Genomic DNA, 17,379 nt, shown 5'->3' on the forward strand with positions numbered 1-17,379 from the left:
ACAAGGGAATCCCCATAAGGATAACAGCTGATCTTTCTGCAGAAACTCTGCAAGCCAGAAGGGAGTGGCAGGACATATTTAAAGTGATGAAGGAGAAAAACCTACAACCAAGATCACTGTACCCAACAAGGATCTCATTCAGATTTGATGGAGAAGTTAAAACCTTTACAGATAAGTAAAAGCTGAGAGAGTTCAGCACCACCAAACCAGCTTTGCAACAAATACTAAAGGAACTTCTCTAGGCAAGAAACACAAGAGAAGGAAAAGACCTACAATAACAAACCCAAAACAATTAATAAAATGGGAATAGGAACATACATATCGATAATTACCTTAAATGTAAATGGATTAAATGTTCCAACCAAAACACATAGACTGGCTGAATGGATACAAAAACAAGAACCATATATATGCGGTCTACAAGAGACCCACTTCAGACCTAGGGACACATACAGACTGAAAGTGAGGGGATGGAAAAAGATATTCCATACAAATAGAAATCAGAAGAAAGCTGGAGTAGCAATTCTCATATCAGACAAAATAGGCTTTAAAATAAAGACTATTACAAGAGACCAAGAAGGACACTACATAATGATCAAGGGATTGATCCAAGAAGAAGATATAATGAAATTGAAACTGTGATTAAAAATCTTCCAACAAACAAAAGCCCAGGACCAGATGGCTTCACAGGCAAATTCTATTAAACATTTAGAGAAAAGCTAGCACCTATCCTTCTCAAACTCTTCCAAAATATAGCAGAGGGAGGAACACTCCCAAACTCATTCTACGAGGCCACCATTACCCTGATACCAAAACCAGACAAAGATGTCACAAAGAAAGAAAACTACAGGGCAATATCACCGATGAACATAGATGCAAAAATCCTCAACAAAATACTAGTAAACAGAATCCAACAGCACATTAAAAGGATCATACACCATGATCAAGAGGGGTTTACTCCAGGAATGCAAGGATTCTTCAATATATGCAAATCAATCAACGTGATACACCATATTAACAAACTGAAGAAGAAAAACCATATGATCATCTCAATAGATGCAGAGAAAGCTTTCGACAAAATTCAACACCCATTTATGATAAAAACCCTGCAGAAAGTAGGCATAGAGGGAATTTTCCTCAACATAATAAAGGTCATATATGACAAACCCACAGCCAACATCGTCCTCAGTGGTGAAATACTGAAAGCATTTCCACTAAGATCAGGAACAAGACAAGGTTGCCCACTGTCACCACTCTTATTCAACCTAGTTTTGGAAGTTTTAGCCACAGCAATCAGAGAAGAGAAAGAAATAAAAGGAATCCAAATCAGAAAAGAAGTAAAGCTGTCACTGTTTGCAGATGTCATGATACTATACATAGAGAATCCTAAAGATGCTACCAGAAAACTATTAGAGCTAAGCAATGAATTTGGTAAAGTAGAAGGATACAAAATTAATGCACAGAAATCTCTAGCATTCTTATACACTAATGATGAAAAATTTGAAAGTGAAATTAAGAAAACACTCTAATTTACCATTGCAACAAAAAGAATAAAATATCTAGGAATAAACCTACCTAATGAGACAAAAGACCTGTATGCAGAAAATTATAAGACACTGATGAAAGAAATTAAAGATGATACAAATAGATGGAGAGATATACCATGTTCTTGGATGGGAAGAATCAATATTGTGAAAATGACTGTACTACCCAAAGCAATCTACAGATTCAATGCAATCCCTATCAAACTACCACTGGCATTTTTCACAGAACTAGAACAAAAAATTTCACAATTTGTATGGAAACACAAAAGACCCCGAATAGCCAAAGCAATCTTGAGAACGAAAAATGGAGCTGGAGGAATCAGGCTCCCTGACTTCAGACTATACTACAAAGCTACAGTAATCAAGACAGTATGGTACTGGCACAAAAACAGAAAGATAGATCAATGGAACAGGATAGAAAGCCCAGAGATAAACCCACGCACATATGGTCACCTTATCTTTGATAAAAGAGGCAAGAATATACAGTGGAGAAAAGACAGCCTCTTCAATAAGTGATGCTGGGAAAACTGGACAGGCACATGTAAAAGTATGAAATTAGAACAATCCCTAACACCATACACAAAAATAAGCTCAAAATGGATTAAAGACCTAAATGTAAGGCCAGACACTATCAAACTCTTGGAGGAAAACATAGGCAGAACACTCTATGACATAAATCACAGCAAGATCCTTTTTGACCCACCTCCTAGAGAAATGGAAGTAAAAACAAAAATAAACAAATGGGACCTAATGTAACTGAAAAGCTTTTGCACAGCAAAGGAAACCATAAATAAGACCAAAAGACAACCCTCAGAATGGGAGAAAATATTTGTTGCAAATGAAGCAACTGACAAGGGATTAATCTCCAAAATTTACAAGCAGCTCATGCAGCTCAATAACAAAAAAAAACCAAACAACCCAATCCAAAAATGGGCGGAAGACCTAAATAGACATTTCTCTAAAGATATACAGATTGCCAACAAACACATGAAAGAATGCTCAACATCATTAATCATTAGAGAAATGCAAATCAAAACTACAATGAGATACGTATAACTGATTCACTTTGTTATAAAGCAGAAACTAACACACCATTGTAAAGCAATTGTACTCCAATAAGGATGTTAAAAAAAAAACAGAAAGAAAAGAAACATAAGAAGTTGCAACTCAAAAAAAGAGAGAGAGAGAGAGAGAAAGGCATTCTGGTAATAATAGAATTTAATGCATATTCACATTGGAAAAATACTGTTTTCATTAATCCTTCTCTTAAAATAAATCTAATCTCACTTCAGTTTTTCCCTGTTCCTAAAATTTGGAGATAAGACCACCTCTGTTTTATATAAAAAAGTGATGTATCAGGAATTCCTTGGTGGTCCAGTGGTTAAGACTCCATGCTTACACTGCTGAGGGTGCAGGTTCAATCTCTCCCTGGTTGGGGAACTAAGATACCACAAGTCGTGCTGTGCGGCCAAAACAAAAGAAAGTGATGCATCAAAAGTCTTAAATTCAGGGACTCCCTGGTGGCGCAGTGGTTGAGAGTCCACCTGCCGATGCAGGGGATACGGGTTCGTGCCCCGGTCTGGGAGGATCCCATATGCCGCGGAGCGGCTGGGCCCGTGAGCCATGGCCGCTGGGCCTGCGCATCCGGAGCCTGTGCTCCGCAACGGGAGAGGCCACAGCAGTGAGAGGCCCGCATACCGCAAAAAAAAAAAAAAAAAAAAAAGTCTTAAATTCAGTAAACTGTGAGTTCTAAACCTGGTATTGGAATCTATCTTACTTTCATCTCCATTTATAGCACATTTTGTTGTTAGCTATGGGAAGTCAGTGTTATGATACATCACACAGTTTGCTAACATTAAGACAACTCTTTTCTTTTTTTTTTTGGCTGCATGACACGGCTCGTGGGATCTCGGTTCCCCAACCAGGGATAGAACCAGGCTACAGCAGTGAAAGCTGATAATCCTAACCACTAGACCACCAGGAAACTCCCTAACATTAAGACAACTTAAACAATCTTCCTCAACTCCACCAGGTTGAAAAGTACTGCTATGTAGAAACATTTTTCTTTCAATCCAGTGAGAATAAACCTAGAAAAGGAATAAAGATATAAGTTTTACTTTTGGCTACCATCTCTACCCAAGATGTCTCATAGGTTCCTTCTAATTGTTCTTTTGTCTTGAATATCCACTTTACTTGCAAACCTCCAACTTTTCTATAGCACAATGGTATATCCACTTTATATGCCATGTTTAAGCAACACATAAAACAGAACTCTTGCCAACATCACAGCATCCATTGCCAACTAAATATTTATGTTTATTTTCGTAGCAACTGTTCTATTCTACTATAGCATTAGCAGTTTGGGAACTGATTAACTTGTACACGTTTTCAGTAATTCCAGGAAGCCTTACTCATTAGCACATATGCTCCACTGGAAAACAGATAGCATCCACCTCTGCTTAAGTTTTCTTCAAGTGAACAGGTTCTTAATAAAATTAGGTGAGCACATATGAGCTCAGATTCTTCTTTTAAAGCTATAAAACCTAAACTGGTAAGAGGACTCCTTCTTACCTGGACACTGGTTAGAGTTGTGTACTGGTATGCTCTGACAATCAGGTAATTAGCTTCTACATCTGCTAGTCCAAGCAGGATGTACTTCCACCATTTCTTTTTCAAGATGTATAAAAGGTTATCACTACCTGGTTGAAAGAAATCTAGATTAGTACATGTACTTGAAATGATTCCATGCATGTTAATTTAGAGATAAAGAGTCAAAGCAAGGGTTTACTATGTATTTTGAACGTGGACCCTCCTAATTTCCATTACTCATAACCCAAACTCCTGCAACAGCTCAGCAGTCAGATTTTTTTTCTAGTATGAGGCCCAAGCTAAGGTGTCATCACAGACCAAGTGTTCAATGAAAACACCAAAGAGAAAGGAAGTAAAAGTGGTTAAATTCCCTTTCCTACTGCAACAGAAATATAACATCCAGATCCCTAGGAAATGAAATGTTTTCTTATGAATTCATTGGTTATTTAACCTCTATTCATGAGCTTCTTCAAAGAAAACTCCGCATGTGGTCATTCTTTTGGAAAAGATGTGCTTTCAAGAGAAAATTAAGCCAGTGGTAAGTATGGAGAAAAGATTTAGTGGCACCATTGAAGAAACACCTTTTATCCCCTAAATTCTATTTATTCAAGTTAACTGTGATTCATTCCTTTGTAGAATCTAGCATCACAAGGAGATATAGAGTTGGCATATATACAAGAAGGCTTTATGGGTAAGATAACCTGCAAGGAAATAAAGGTAGTGAGAATCGTAGCCAAATAATTATCATGAAATCCCAATCAGCAGGAACATCCTGAAAACACAGTTTGTCTTCCTCAAGATGATATGGCATGGAAGGCATCTAGTAACAATCCCTTAGGAGGACTTCACTGATATACTTATGAATCACACTGACTTCCTAAAGGCCAATGCTTACATAGAGGAGAAACGTCTGGGGCTATTAACCATGTACCAGTTCTATTTCCAACTCCTAAAGTTCTTGCCAAATTTGGAGCTTTCCCCTTAAGATATCTCTTTACCCCTTCCCACAACTTGTTTCCATTTTCTTTCAAAATAAATTATTTATCCTGACACATAGAAATACCATTGATGTATTAAGGTTCATATTAAAAGACGATTAGCAAATACCACACTGATTTTATTATATGCCTTAAATGTGATGAAAATGGGAGTATTGCACCCTACCAGTCAGTCTGGGTTACCCATTGTCTTTACACTCTTGAATTCAATCTTATTTAATTTTTTTTTATAATACCATACTCTTCTTTTGTGGGAAGGATGGCTCTTATCATGACAAGAAGCCCCTAATACAGCATGGTGGTGAGTGCATGGGCTCTGGGGCAGGTTGCCTAGGTTGAAATCTGGCTCCACCTGCATGACTTACAGCAAGTTATCTAAGTACTACATGCCTCAGATTACTCATCTATAAAGTGGAGATAATAATAATACTCACTTGATTTGTTAGGAGGCTTCAATGAGTTAAGCAGTTAAAATGATACCTGGTGCAATAATGTTAGCCTAGTTTTTCCCATTTATAAATAGTTAGCTAGAAATGATAATTCTACAATGATTCTAAAACAACTTAACCAGCCAGTGATAAGATGTTAATTCCTTGCCAATTCCTTGTTTTGTTTCTCTCACAACATAGACTTGATCTATCAATACGTGCAATTGGTGGTCCATTTAGCATTCTCCACTTAGCTGTAAATACATATTTTGGACAGTGAGGTTCTTGACTTTTTAAGTGTTTCTAATACTGTCTTTTAAATATATCAACCATGGGGGGAAAAAAAGAAGACCTAATTTGTAATGGCATTTACACTTTTTTTTTTTTTTTTAGACAACTCCTACATTACAGTTTGGTGCTACTTATTTTAATCAACAATTTCAGAGAGTTATACACAAAGCTCTAGTCACCAATTTCATAGAATTCAAAGGTGTCATACTTTTCTAATAACTTTTATAAAAACAGCAGTAGTTTCCTGTTCTTGGTTTTGCCCCATATTTTATTTTTTGAACGTCAAGAGCCAAAAATTTTTATGAAGATAATTTGTTGAAAAGGTAATTCCAACATTTGACATACCTGATTGAAATGCCAGCATCACTGTATAAATTAGAAACAGCAAGCAATAGTTGATAAAGCTCTGAAGCATGGGGGTATTCACCTTGTATCTTTCTGCCAAATACTGGCTGGTGATGGCTGTCCCACATATACACAAGGACAACGTCTGACCCAGGGCAATTGTTTTCAAAATATTCCTAGAAAATAAAGGAGGAAATCAGAGGAACTGGCAAGTAAGTTATATCTTACACACACACACACACACACACACACACACACACACACACACTTTAGGGCTAAACCAAAAGGAAAATGCTAACAATTCCAGGTGGTTCTTTATTTCATTTTATCACTTACTTCATATGCACAAAAATTAAATTGTTGGATTTTGAGAGACTACAGTTTTATTCTCTTTTACATTTCTAATTTTCCCCTCATTACCACAAAAATACATATTCCTCCAGTTCACTGATGATCTATTTAGAGATCATTTTGATTACTTTAGCTATGTCATATTTTATTTGAATTATGTGTGTATGATTTTTTAAAACTCAACTTTAACTCTAGTTTTAAAGTCTTCCTATTCATTAAATGTTTAACATTTTCTCATCCTTTCATTCTCCCAGAGACTTGGTTCCTTCAACTAGAAGCAGAGGCTTTCAATGTTACCTATACGTTAGAATCATGGAGCTTTTAAAAATGCTAATATCCCAGGCTGCATCTGAGACCAATCATATCGTCGCCTCGGGGGGTGGGCCCAGAACTCAGTGGAGTTCAAAGGTCCCCAAGTAATTCCAAATGCAGCCAAGACTGTGAATCACTGTTCCAGAGGTTGGCACTTTGGATCCAGAGAAGAATAAGATCTAGACCCTACCCTTTGGCATTTTAAAAGAGAAGTACCTTAACAACCAACTATGAAACTGCAGAAAGCAAACTACCCAACAACAGTCTTATAACAGTGGTGTGATTAAAGGGCTGAGAGAGCACACAGGTATTATTGGTTAATTCTGAGTGAGGGAGTTAGCAGGCAGGGAGAAAACTGAGAAAAGTTTTATGGAAGAGGTGATTTTTCAGTTAGGTTTGGAAGCATGTATATAAGAGATTTCTAGAGGAAGAAGTAGGGAGAAGGGAACCCAGGAAGAAGTAACTGTAGGACCAAATGTAGAGGCACGAACATGCAATGGTGGGTTCAGGAAATATCGAGTGGCCTATGCCTAAGGCATAAGGTCAACAGCAAAGAGTGGAGGGCAAGAAGCCTGGAAAAGTAAGTAGAGGCCAGACTATAAAAAGGTAACTCTGGTTACTGTGAGAAGGACTGAAGGTTAGAAGGTTAATATAATGATCCATGGCTGAACTAAAGCCACATCAGTGTGAATGTTAAGTAGAGAATGATGTGAAAGACTCACAGAGCCTAGTGATCCATTAAATCTCAGGAGGAGGTATTGAAAATGATCTCTGGGCTTCCGGACTAGATGACTGGATAGATATAAGGCTGCTGACCAAGACACAGAATACAGGATGAGAAGCAGGTCTGGGCAAGGGGGGAGTACTGAGCTCAATTTGAGAGCACTAGAAATTGAGGTGGCTGGAAGGTCTAAGAGAAAAACATTAAGAGGTTTGTGACAGGCGGACTCTAAGATGGCCACCAGTGAATCTCTGTTTCTGGGTAGTTTTGCTCTGTGTAATCTCTTCCACTTGAACATGGGTTGGATCTTTGACTTGATTCTAACCATTAGAATACAAGAAAATTAATGGGACACCATAATGTACAACACAGGGAATATAGCCAATACTTTATAATAACTATAAATAGAGTATAACCTTTAAAAATTGTGAATCACCTGTAACTTATATAATATTGTACATCAACTATACTTCAATTTAAAAAAAAAAACTTAAAAAAACCCCCAAAAAACAGGATACCACTTCCATGGATACATTACCTGAGGTTATAACTTCCATATTGCTACCCAACTCTATTGATTCTCTTCCTTGCTGGCTCTGATCAAACAAGCTGCTATATATAGAGAGGCCCACATGGAAAGGAACTAAGGGTGGCCTCTTGTCAACAACCAGCAAGGAACTGAGACCCTGAGTCCAACACTCTCCAAGGAAATAAATCTTGCCAAAATCAACATGAGCTTGGAAGCAGATTTCCTCCCCAGTCATGACTTCAGATGAGACTCTAGCCCTGACCGACACCATGACTACAGCCTTATGAGAGACCCTGAAGCAGAGGGCAGGGCTAAGCCATGCCCAGATGCCTGATTCATAAAAACTATGAGATAACAGATGTGTATTGTTTTAAGCCACTAAATTTGAGGTAATTTGTTACACAGTAGCAACAGATAACAAATACAAGGTTGAAACCCTGGACTTCAGAAAGACCATATCTGTTTTACTCTCCACTACATATCCAGTGCTGGCATTTTGTTGTCACTCAATAAATATTTGTCAAGTGAATGTAAATGGATAAAGAAATTACCAGATATGCCCAAATATATGGTTACCTCAAATATAAGACACTTCCCCACTTCCCCAATGAAGTTCAATAGTCAGAGAAAGACAAGAAATTATGAGTGCCATGATACAGAAACTAAGAGTAGAAAAACATTTCAAGAAGGATGAGATCAATACTACAGTGTCAAAAACTGCAGAGAGAAAAGTTGTCATCATGGCTAAAGAGACGCAGTTGGACTGGCAAGCTGGAAGGTGCTAGATGGCTTGGAAGGAAAGCAGTTTGTTAGTGGTAATGACTAAAGTCAGATTCTAGTGGGCTGAGTGAGTAGAATATGAGCAAATTAATGCACCAAACATAAATAGCTCTTTTTTTCTTTTTAATAATGAAAAGGAGAATAGCGATGGGGAAAGAGTTTGAAGAACAAGCAGTGTGTTGAGGACAAGTCTTTTGCTTGTTTGTTTGTTTGTTTAATTATTATCTTGTTAAAGAAGGGACACAAACAAGTTTGGTAGATGAGCAGAAGGCAATATGGGTGAAAACATGAAAGAAACCTTAAAAGAAATTAAAAGAGATGATGAAGACATATAGTTCCTGGAAGGTTCAGGGACCAGGAGTGAGAATACTGCAACTTTTATTTAAATGTTCTCTACATAAATACTTCCTTCCAGAGTTGCTCTAAGCACAATAGAAAATATCCAAATTGCCGAAGACAGAGACTATCTGTTCTAAGAGTTTACAATGTATTTTTTCTTTGGAATATTTGCTTCAGTAATTTGCAACTAATCTCAAACAATCCTAACACAGGCAAAAAGAAAAAGGGGAAATTTGCTGGGTAAGTCAACCCTAAATATATACTTATAGAGCATCTACCATTTGCCAGGCCATGAAGATACAAAACTGGATAGGCACTCCCTGTGCCTCAGAGGCTCAGAGACCACTGGGGATAAGTAGGCACATAAACTAGTAATTAGGGTACAGACAGACAAGTACAAAAATGGGCTAGTTACAAGAACCTCAGGAGTTCACTAGACATGCAGAGTAAGGAAAGGTATCTCAAGCGGAAGGAATAGCAAGTACCAAGGCACAGAGTTCTAAAACAATATGGCACATTCAGGGATTTCAAGTGGGTCGGTGTAGCTATAACCCAGAGTGTAAGAGAAAAACAAAAGCAGCAGATGATGGAAAAGTCAATAGAATCGAGATCAAGAAGAGATCTAAAACAGGTTCTAAAGTTGGTATCTTATTTTGCTGGTGGTAAGCTCATTGAAATCTTCTGAATAGGAGAGAGTAAAGAGATTAGCAAGGCAGGAATTGAGCATTCCTTGGTCCCTAAATATGTCATGGCACATTATGTCACAACACAGAGCACCAAAACCTAACCCTTAATTCCTGCCATGGAAGCCAATTAAAGAGGAAAATTGACAGAGACAGATCTATCTAATATAATACCCAGTTTTCTGGATCAGACACCTGTGTAGATAACAATGTAATTAATCAAGATCCCAAAGACAAAAGGAAAAGGCACATTTGGAAAAGAGATTAACTCCATTTTGGACATGCTGGGTTTTGTTTAATTATGAGAAAGTCAAGAAGAAATGTCCAGTAGACAGTTTGGAGCTGGGAAAAAGGATTGGACTGGAGAAATAAATTTGGGAATCATGATCATAAAAGTGGTAATCGAAGTTGGGATATAAATGAGATCACTAAAACATATACCTAAAAATTGAAAAGAAAAGTGGGTAAAAAAGAAACTTTCTGGGAAACTTCCCTGATGGCTCAGTGGTTAAGAATCCGCCTGCCAATGCAGGGGACACTGGTTCAAGTCCTGGTCCGGGAAGATCCCACATGCTGCAGAGCAACTACTGAGCCCGTGTGCCACAACTACTGAAGCCCATGTGCCTAGAGCCCATGCTCTGCAACAAGAGAAGCCACCGCAATGAGAAGTCCCACCACAATGATGAGTAGCCCCCTCTCACCACAACTAGAGAAAGCCCACGTGCAGCAACGAAGACCCAATGCAGCCAATAAATTTAAAAATAAATAAATAAATTTATTTAAAAAAAAACACTCTGGGAAACAGCAACATTTAAGGGGCAGAGGAAGAAGAGGAATTAGAGATGGGGATGAAAGGGCATGGCCAGAGAGAGGCAGGGATAAAACAAGGAAAAACACTCTGGAAGCAAGAGTAAGTGGCATTTCAAGGAGGAAGCGCTCTACAGTTTGAACTGCAGCAAATTTCCCCAACTGCTCTTCCTGCTCTACTCTCTCTCCACAAATATTGGCAAAATTAACATATCCCCCTTGTGTTCTCCCCAATCTCTTAGCCCTCCTGAGATAAGTACTTTCTAGAACTTGGTATTTAACATTCAATGCATTTCCATATATTTTCATATTTACAGAAGTATCCTTATGCAATGTATAAAATTGTTTTGTCTGTTTTAAATTTTTATATAAACAGCATCATTACTAAATGTATACTTTTGCAACTTGCTTTTTTGATCAACATTGTTCAAGAGAGTCCTCTATATTGATATGTTAGTTCTAGTTCATTCCTTTCCACTACTGTATAGTACTCCACTATGTGATTATATCACACTTTATTTATCCATTCTTTTATCGATTATTAGGTTGTATTCCAATTTATTCTTGCACTTATAAACAATGCCTCTACAAACATTCATATGTATGTCCCCTGACATAGATATCTAAGAGTTTTTCTGGGTTTTAGCAAACTAGTGCAAATGGGTTACTTATGTGTTAACATATAATCTCCTCCGCACTCAGGATGGCCTGATGGGTACCATCTAGACATCTGCTGGAAGCAGTGAACTCAGAGTACTCTACAAATATAATGAGTTTCTATTTGTGTCATGAAGTTTAAAGAAATCATTTGCTCTGGAGATATATTTAAGAGTAGAATCATTGGTTTTAGGGCATGTCTTCAACTTTACTTGTTTTGCTAAAATGCTCTTCAAAGGGTTATATTACCCCATGTAGTTTACTCTGTTACTTTCAAAAGGAAGGAAATGAAGCAACTTCACCTTTCAACAGGCAGAAATTATATCAGGAAATGGCCAGATCCAAAGACATTTTACTAGGCTACCAAAGGAAATTTTCACCCAGGTGAGCAAGAAGTTAAGGACTTGCTCCCACAGAGTAGTATTCTTTTTTAAAAAATTTATTTATATATTTATTTATTTTTGGCTGTGTTGGATCTTCGTTGCGGTGCGTGAGCTTCTCGTTGCAGTGGCTTCTCTTGTTGGACTCTTGTTGGAGCATGGACTCTAGGCGTGCAGGCTTCAGTAGTTGTGGCTTGCAGGCTTCAGTAGTTGTGGCTTGCAGGCTCTAGAGCACAGGCTCAGTAGTTGTGGTGCACGGGCTTAGTTGCCCCGTGGCATGTGGGATATTCCCGGACCAGGGCTCCATCCCGTGTCCCCTGCACTGGCAGGCAGATTCTTAACCACTGCACCACCAGAGAAGCCCCAGAGCAGTGTTCTTTCTAGGGATGTTCTACCTGTCACAGGCTGATGAGGCAAACCGGATCTGCGGGTTGCTACCTCTTTCTCTTATGCTCATTTCTTCCTGAAGGAGGCATAGTTTGCATTGATTCTGGATGTTATGCTGCCCTATCCTAGGCATAAGAAATTCACCACTGGGTCCTGTATGGTGTACTGGGAACCTACAGAAGTATAGGCCAAATCCAAAGAGTGAAAAAGTGCATTCATTTTGTGTCATTGTCCCCAGCCACATACTTCCCTCTGGAATCATGTGGGGAAGGGTACCTGGCCAAGGAAATGGTTCCAATTTTCTGGTATTTCATTGTTTAATGACCTCCTTTCTTTAAACTTCTCCTCCTCTCTTCCATGGAACAAAGTCTCAGAATTGCTAGATTTTGTTACTAATGCCCACTTTTTTAAGTTGAGGAGACTGTGGCCCAGAAGAGGGGTGTGTCTTCCCTAAGATCATCTCAGGAGCAGAGTCTGTGCACAAATTGTCTGACCACTGCACATCTGCTGTGCCCGCTATAGAACATGGTCTTAGGATAGTAAATGAGGTCGTCTCTCACAGCTGATATCTTCTTACCTCCTGTACCTCTTTGTCCTCACTCACCTTTCCCCACATTCCTCTCTTTACCCTCCTTCACTTCTCCATTATTTTATAACAGAGCTTATATTAGGAAACACCTTCTTCAAAGGATCCCTGCACCTCACCTTGCAGCCAGGAAACAAAGGGTCTAGCCTAATTTCCCTGCTACCAGTATTAACACTGTTTCTCCGTATGTCAGGAGGGCATTGGATGTCCAAAGTACAGGGCACTAAAAAGCTAATCAAGGGGTTGATAACTTTATCAAATTCAGAACATTCTTTGCACACCATAATGAGCTCGAAAGCAATAATAAATGTGAAATATGTGAGAATAAGAAATGTGGAAGCACTAAGCCCTGTTCACAAATTGACAAAATTCCTCTAATAAGCTCACATTTACATTAAAAAATAGCACAATTAAGCAAGCTGTCCTCCAACTATAAAGTATAACCACCTTCTAAAAAAAAAAGAGTCATAAATTGAGTATGGAGATTTAAAGTTACAGGAATGCACTTCTCTTGGCTCCAAATCATAATGACCTCATCTATAATGGAAGAGGAAGAGAGCAAGAATGAGAGCAAGTGAGAAAAAGAGAGAGAAAGAAAGAGAAACTGAAGGGGGTGGAGGCTGAACAAAGGCGAAAGAAGAGAAAACCACTCAGACTCATAGAGATACCATAGGCCTCAAAACAATTTTTGTTACTTATGGCTTCTTATTTAAGCATTTGGATTTCACAAGGTCCTAGTGCATATGAATTCTGAATTAAACAAAGGAACTCTCTCTACACCATAATAAAACCTGTTACTCTCTAAGGGAAGCTGCCAGAAGCAACATGCATCTAACCATGGGACATATCCTGCCACTGTTTTTCAAACGGAACCTCCACTGAAGTGAACTTCAATGTCAGGATATGATCCAACTCCAAGACATATTTCCCAAGGCAGCTTCATGCTGTGGGAGCCAGGCCACCAGAAAGCAGGGCAAACAAGTCATGGATCATCAGGGGTAGGGGTGGGAAAACATGTAGAAAATAAACTAAATAACATCACTTCTGACCACATTATTATTTGGATATATTGTATGAATTTAAGGAATAAAAGAAGAAAAGACTTTAAGGCATTTTATTTCCCCCCTTCTTTCTTCCAGAAAAGCTAAAGTACGTATTTTAACATCCCTTTCATTTCAAAACACATACTCATGCACATGCTTTCCACTGAAACTATAACTTCTTTTATTCATTTATTCAGTCAGTAAACTCTTCAGTCATGTACTTACTAAAGTTTCTTGGGTGCCTAATATGTGCTAAGCACAGGGAATTTAGAAGGCCCATGTATCTCATGGTCCCAGGCCCACTTCTCTCCAGAACAGGTCAGCAGGCTCTTGTTGTGTGCCCTGAAAAAATACCATATCCCTCTATCCTAGCACCTATCATGCTGCTTGTGGTTCTTCTTCCTCCAGGACTCTAAGCTCCAGGAGGACAGGGACATTATATTCTCCATGAGTAACACAGTGCCTGGCACAGAATAAGTGCTTCAAGGATATTTGCCATTGTTGAACATGCTAAGGAGCTTTCTGTCTAGTCGAGGAAACAGACCTCACAACACAGAACCACAATAAAATGGGAAAGTGTCAAAACAGAGTTGTATGTGTGGCCAGGGTAAGGAAGAGTCAAGACTGCTTGGAAAACATTCAGAAAGAATGAGACACTTGATCACAGACCAGAAAAGTGAACAATTTCCAGGAAGATTCAGGAATGAAGAAAAGGCTATAATATGGATTTTTGCCTAATTCAAACACTAGCTTTATATAAAATATACACAAGACACAATGACAGGACTGATTCATTTATTCAGCTCTTCTTCATTTGGAATGTCAGGTTAGATTGATAGTCCTTTACCTGGGGGTACATTTAAAAATCATTGGGAGCTTTAAAAAAACACCAAAACTAAGACATCAGCCCAAACGAGTTGAATCACATTCTTAGGAGGTGGCATCCAAATATCAGTCTACTTTAAAAGTCCCCTAGATGTGTCTAATACACAATGAAGATGACAAACCACTGGATTATTTGAAGAAAAAACAAGTGTCAAATGAGTGATACAATGCATTGTTTGAATGCAAATCACACATTTTTGTTCACTTTATGTCTCAAATCCATGCTGCTAGGTTGCACATTATCATCTAAAGGCAAGATTTAGTATCAAAGCTAAAAGACTTCTATGGAGCCGTCTTCTTGGGGAGATTTTTAAATCTATCATACCGCCGTCTGTAAATACCCAGGATAGAATAATAACTTGAGCACTTCTATAAAAATCCTGTTACAAATCTGAAAAGAATAAATCATCACATTTAGCACATAGATTATCCAGTGTCTATTAGTAAAGTATTTTAAATTAGACTGGAAGGAAGCTAAAAAATGATAGTTTTTCTTTATGTAGTGAGTAGCAGCCTAGATGACCTGTTATATTCTTTCCTTATCTACATTTCTATGATTCAAAAATTTAGCCATTAGTGTATCATCTAATGCTAATAAGCATATGTAGGTAGCAGTTTCGAAGAACCCACATTCTGATGTAATAAAGGCATATTCAAAACTCAAAGTGGCCAAGCAAGCCAAATTTCAAAGAATAGAAAGGGCAGTAGTATATATTATTACCTCAAAAGGAAGGCAAGTAAGGAAAGGTAATTTTCTTTTCCCCCCGTTGGATTATGTCTTACTCATTGTAGATGCTCAGCAAATATATACAGACTATTCACTGTAGCACTATTTATAATAGTAAAAATCTAAAGAAAAAAACCTGTATGTCTAAAAATATTGTTGCAGGAAAGAAAGTGGGCACAAGAGGATGGTCACATCCCTGGTCTCAGGCGAGTCCCTGGGACGGCTGCCAAGTGTAGGTTCTTAGCTTCACACAGGAAAGAATTCAAGAGTGAGCCATAGTAAAGTGACAGAAGGTTTATTCAGGGAGATACACCCTCCATAGAGTGTGGGCCACATCAGAAGATGACAGGCACTAGGGTATGCAGTTGTCAGTTTTTATAGGGGTGGATAATTTCATAGGCTAACGAGTGGGAGGATTATTCCAACTATTTTGGGGAAGAGGTGGGGATTTCCATGAATTGGGCCACTGCCCACTTTTTTGCCTTTTATGGTCGGCCTCGGAACTGTCATGGCACCTGTGGGTGTGTCATTTAGCTTGCTGATGTATTACAATGAACATATACTGAGGTTCAAGGTCTAGTGGAAGTCAATCACCCACCATCAGTTTGTTCTAAATGGTTTATGCCGTGTCCTCAATGGCTGTCATTCTTTTAAAGGTTGTGCCCTGCCGCCTTCCTGTCTCAGGGGACTAGCTTAATAAACACAAAGGAATACCATGCGGCTATAAAAAGCAAAGCAAATATCTCTATACACTCTATAAAATGACGGCCAGGATACACTAACAAAAGAACCAAATGAGGAGGAAAATGGGTATGGAATGCAAACATTTACCTATATTTGTTAGTATTTTTAAATGAAAACAGGTAACTTTTTAAAGTTACCTATAGGTCAGGAGAGAGAGAAAGTAAGAGGTACATTATGTCTGAATATGCCTTGCTTTATAGATTTGTCTTAGGAGCCATGTAAGTATTTTACATAATTATAAAACAAAAATTAATTTTTTAAAAAAACTACATATAAAATTAACAAGAAAATTTTAAATGAACTTAAGGATGTCTTAAGTTGGTGGCAAAACCAAATAGAAAGGAATTATTTCAAGCGACTTTAAAACACACTCATTTGACAGTACATTCCTAATAGAATATACCATAGAAACAATAAGAACTGTAAAATATCTTAAACTGTTTAGAGGTAGTGTTGATATTATTCTGAGACTGTGTGCATACTGTGGAATAAAGCAAACAAGAAATGATATTAATGTATTGATTTTTGGTACAGGAAAAAGGAGATGAAGATGTAAGACTGAAGAGGTTAATTAAAAACCCTATGGTTCTGAACTTTATTAAAAGTTAGAATTAACTCAAAGGGCAATCCCGCCCTTCCTATACAAATTATACTTCAGGGTAATGAGTTGATGACAGGGAGTTTGTAGAAATACTTATATAATAAATAAAAATGGAATGACAGAAATAGAATACCATTTTACAACCCCTAATAAAATAATAATCTAGGCAATAAAACTTGATAGCTCCTAATATAACAACAACAACAGCAACAACAAAAAAAAGACAAGCAAACGTTCTGCATCTCCTGAAGATAATACACAATATCTACGAAATAGTCTTGCCAAAAATGTAGGACCACAAGGTTTTTAACAGGGGTCCACTGATCAGGTCCATAAAAATATTCTGGGAAATTATGAACTTGGATGGGAAAAAAAATACATCACAATACTTTCCCTCCGATTGTGAACGTGGGTAACAAACTGTAGAAGTAAGCAGTACCGATGACTTTGCTGCCAAAGAATTCACAGATATTTTCATATCATATGACAACTGTTGCTGAAATTTCAAAATATCATCACTACTCGAAAATCATGGTAAATACCCATTGTGATATCTTGTTATTTAACGTGTTTTTTTTAAAGAAAAGAAGCACATATATTAACATCATAATGTGTTTTTAATAGTTTAATACCTAAACAGATGTAATTTGTT

General features: G+C 37.8%; 1 protein-coding gene across 3 annotated transcripts in view; it reads right to left on the reverse strand.

The window, feature by feature from the left end:
- The window catches only part of SLC35F2 (solute carrier family 35 member F2), a 59,787-nt gene that overhangs the window by 20,808 nt on the left and 21,600 nt on the right, over positions 1 to 17,379 (reverse strand). For all 3 annotated transcript variants that reach the window (XM_082628963.1, XM_082628964.1, XM_082628962.1), the window contains exons 2-3: positions 6,196 to 6,371; positions 4,116 to 4,243 (exon numbers count right to left, since the gene is read on the reverse strand). In XM_082628963.1, coding sequence (XP_082485089.1) covers positions 4,116 to 4,243; positions 6,196 to 6,371 — 304 coding nt within the window. The remainder of the gene's footprint in view (positions 1 to 4,115; positions 4,244 to 6,195; positions 6,372 to 17,379) is intronic.

This window comes from Mesoplodon mirus, assembly GCF_964341445.2.
Source record: "Mesoplodon mirus genome assembly, chromosome: 7".
NCBI lineage: Eukaryota > Metazoa > Chordata > Mammalia > Artiodactyla > Ziphiidae > Mesoplodon > Mesoplodon mirus.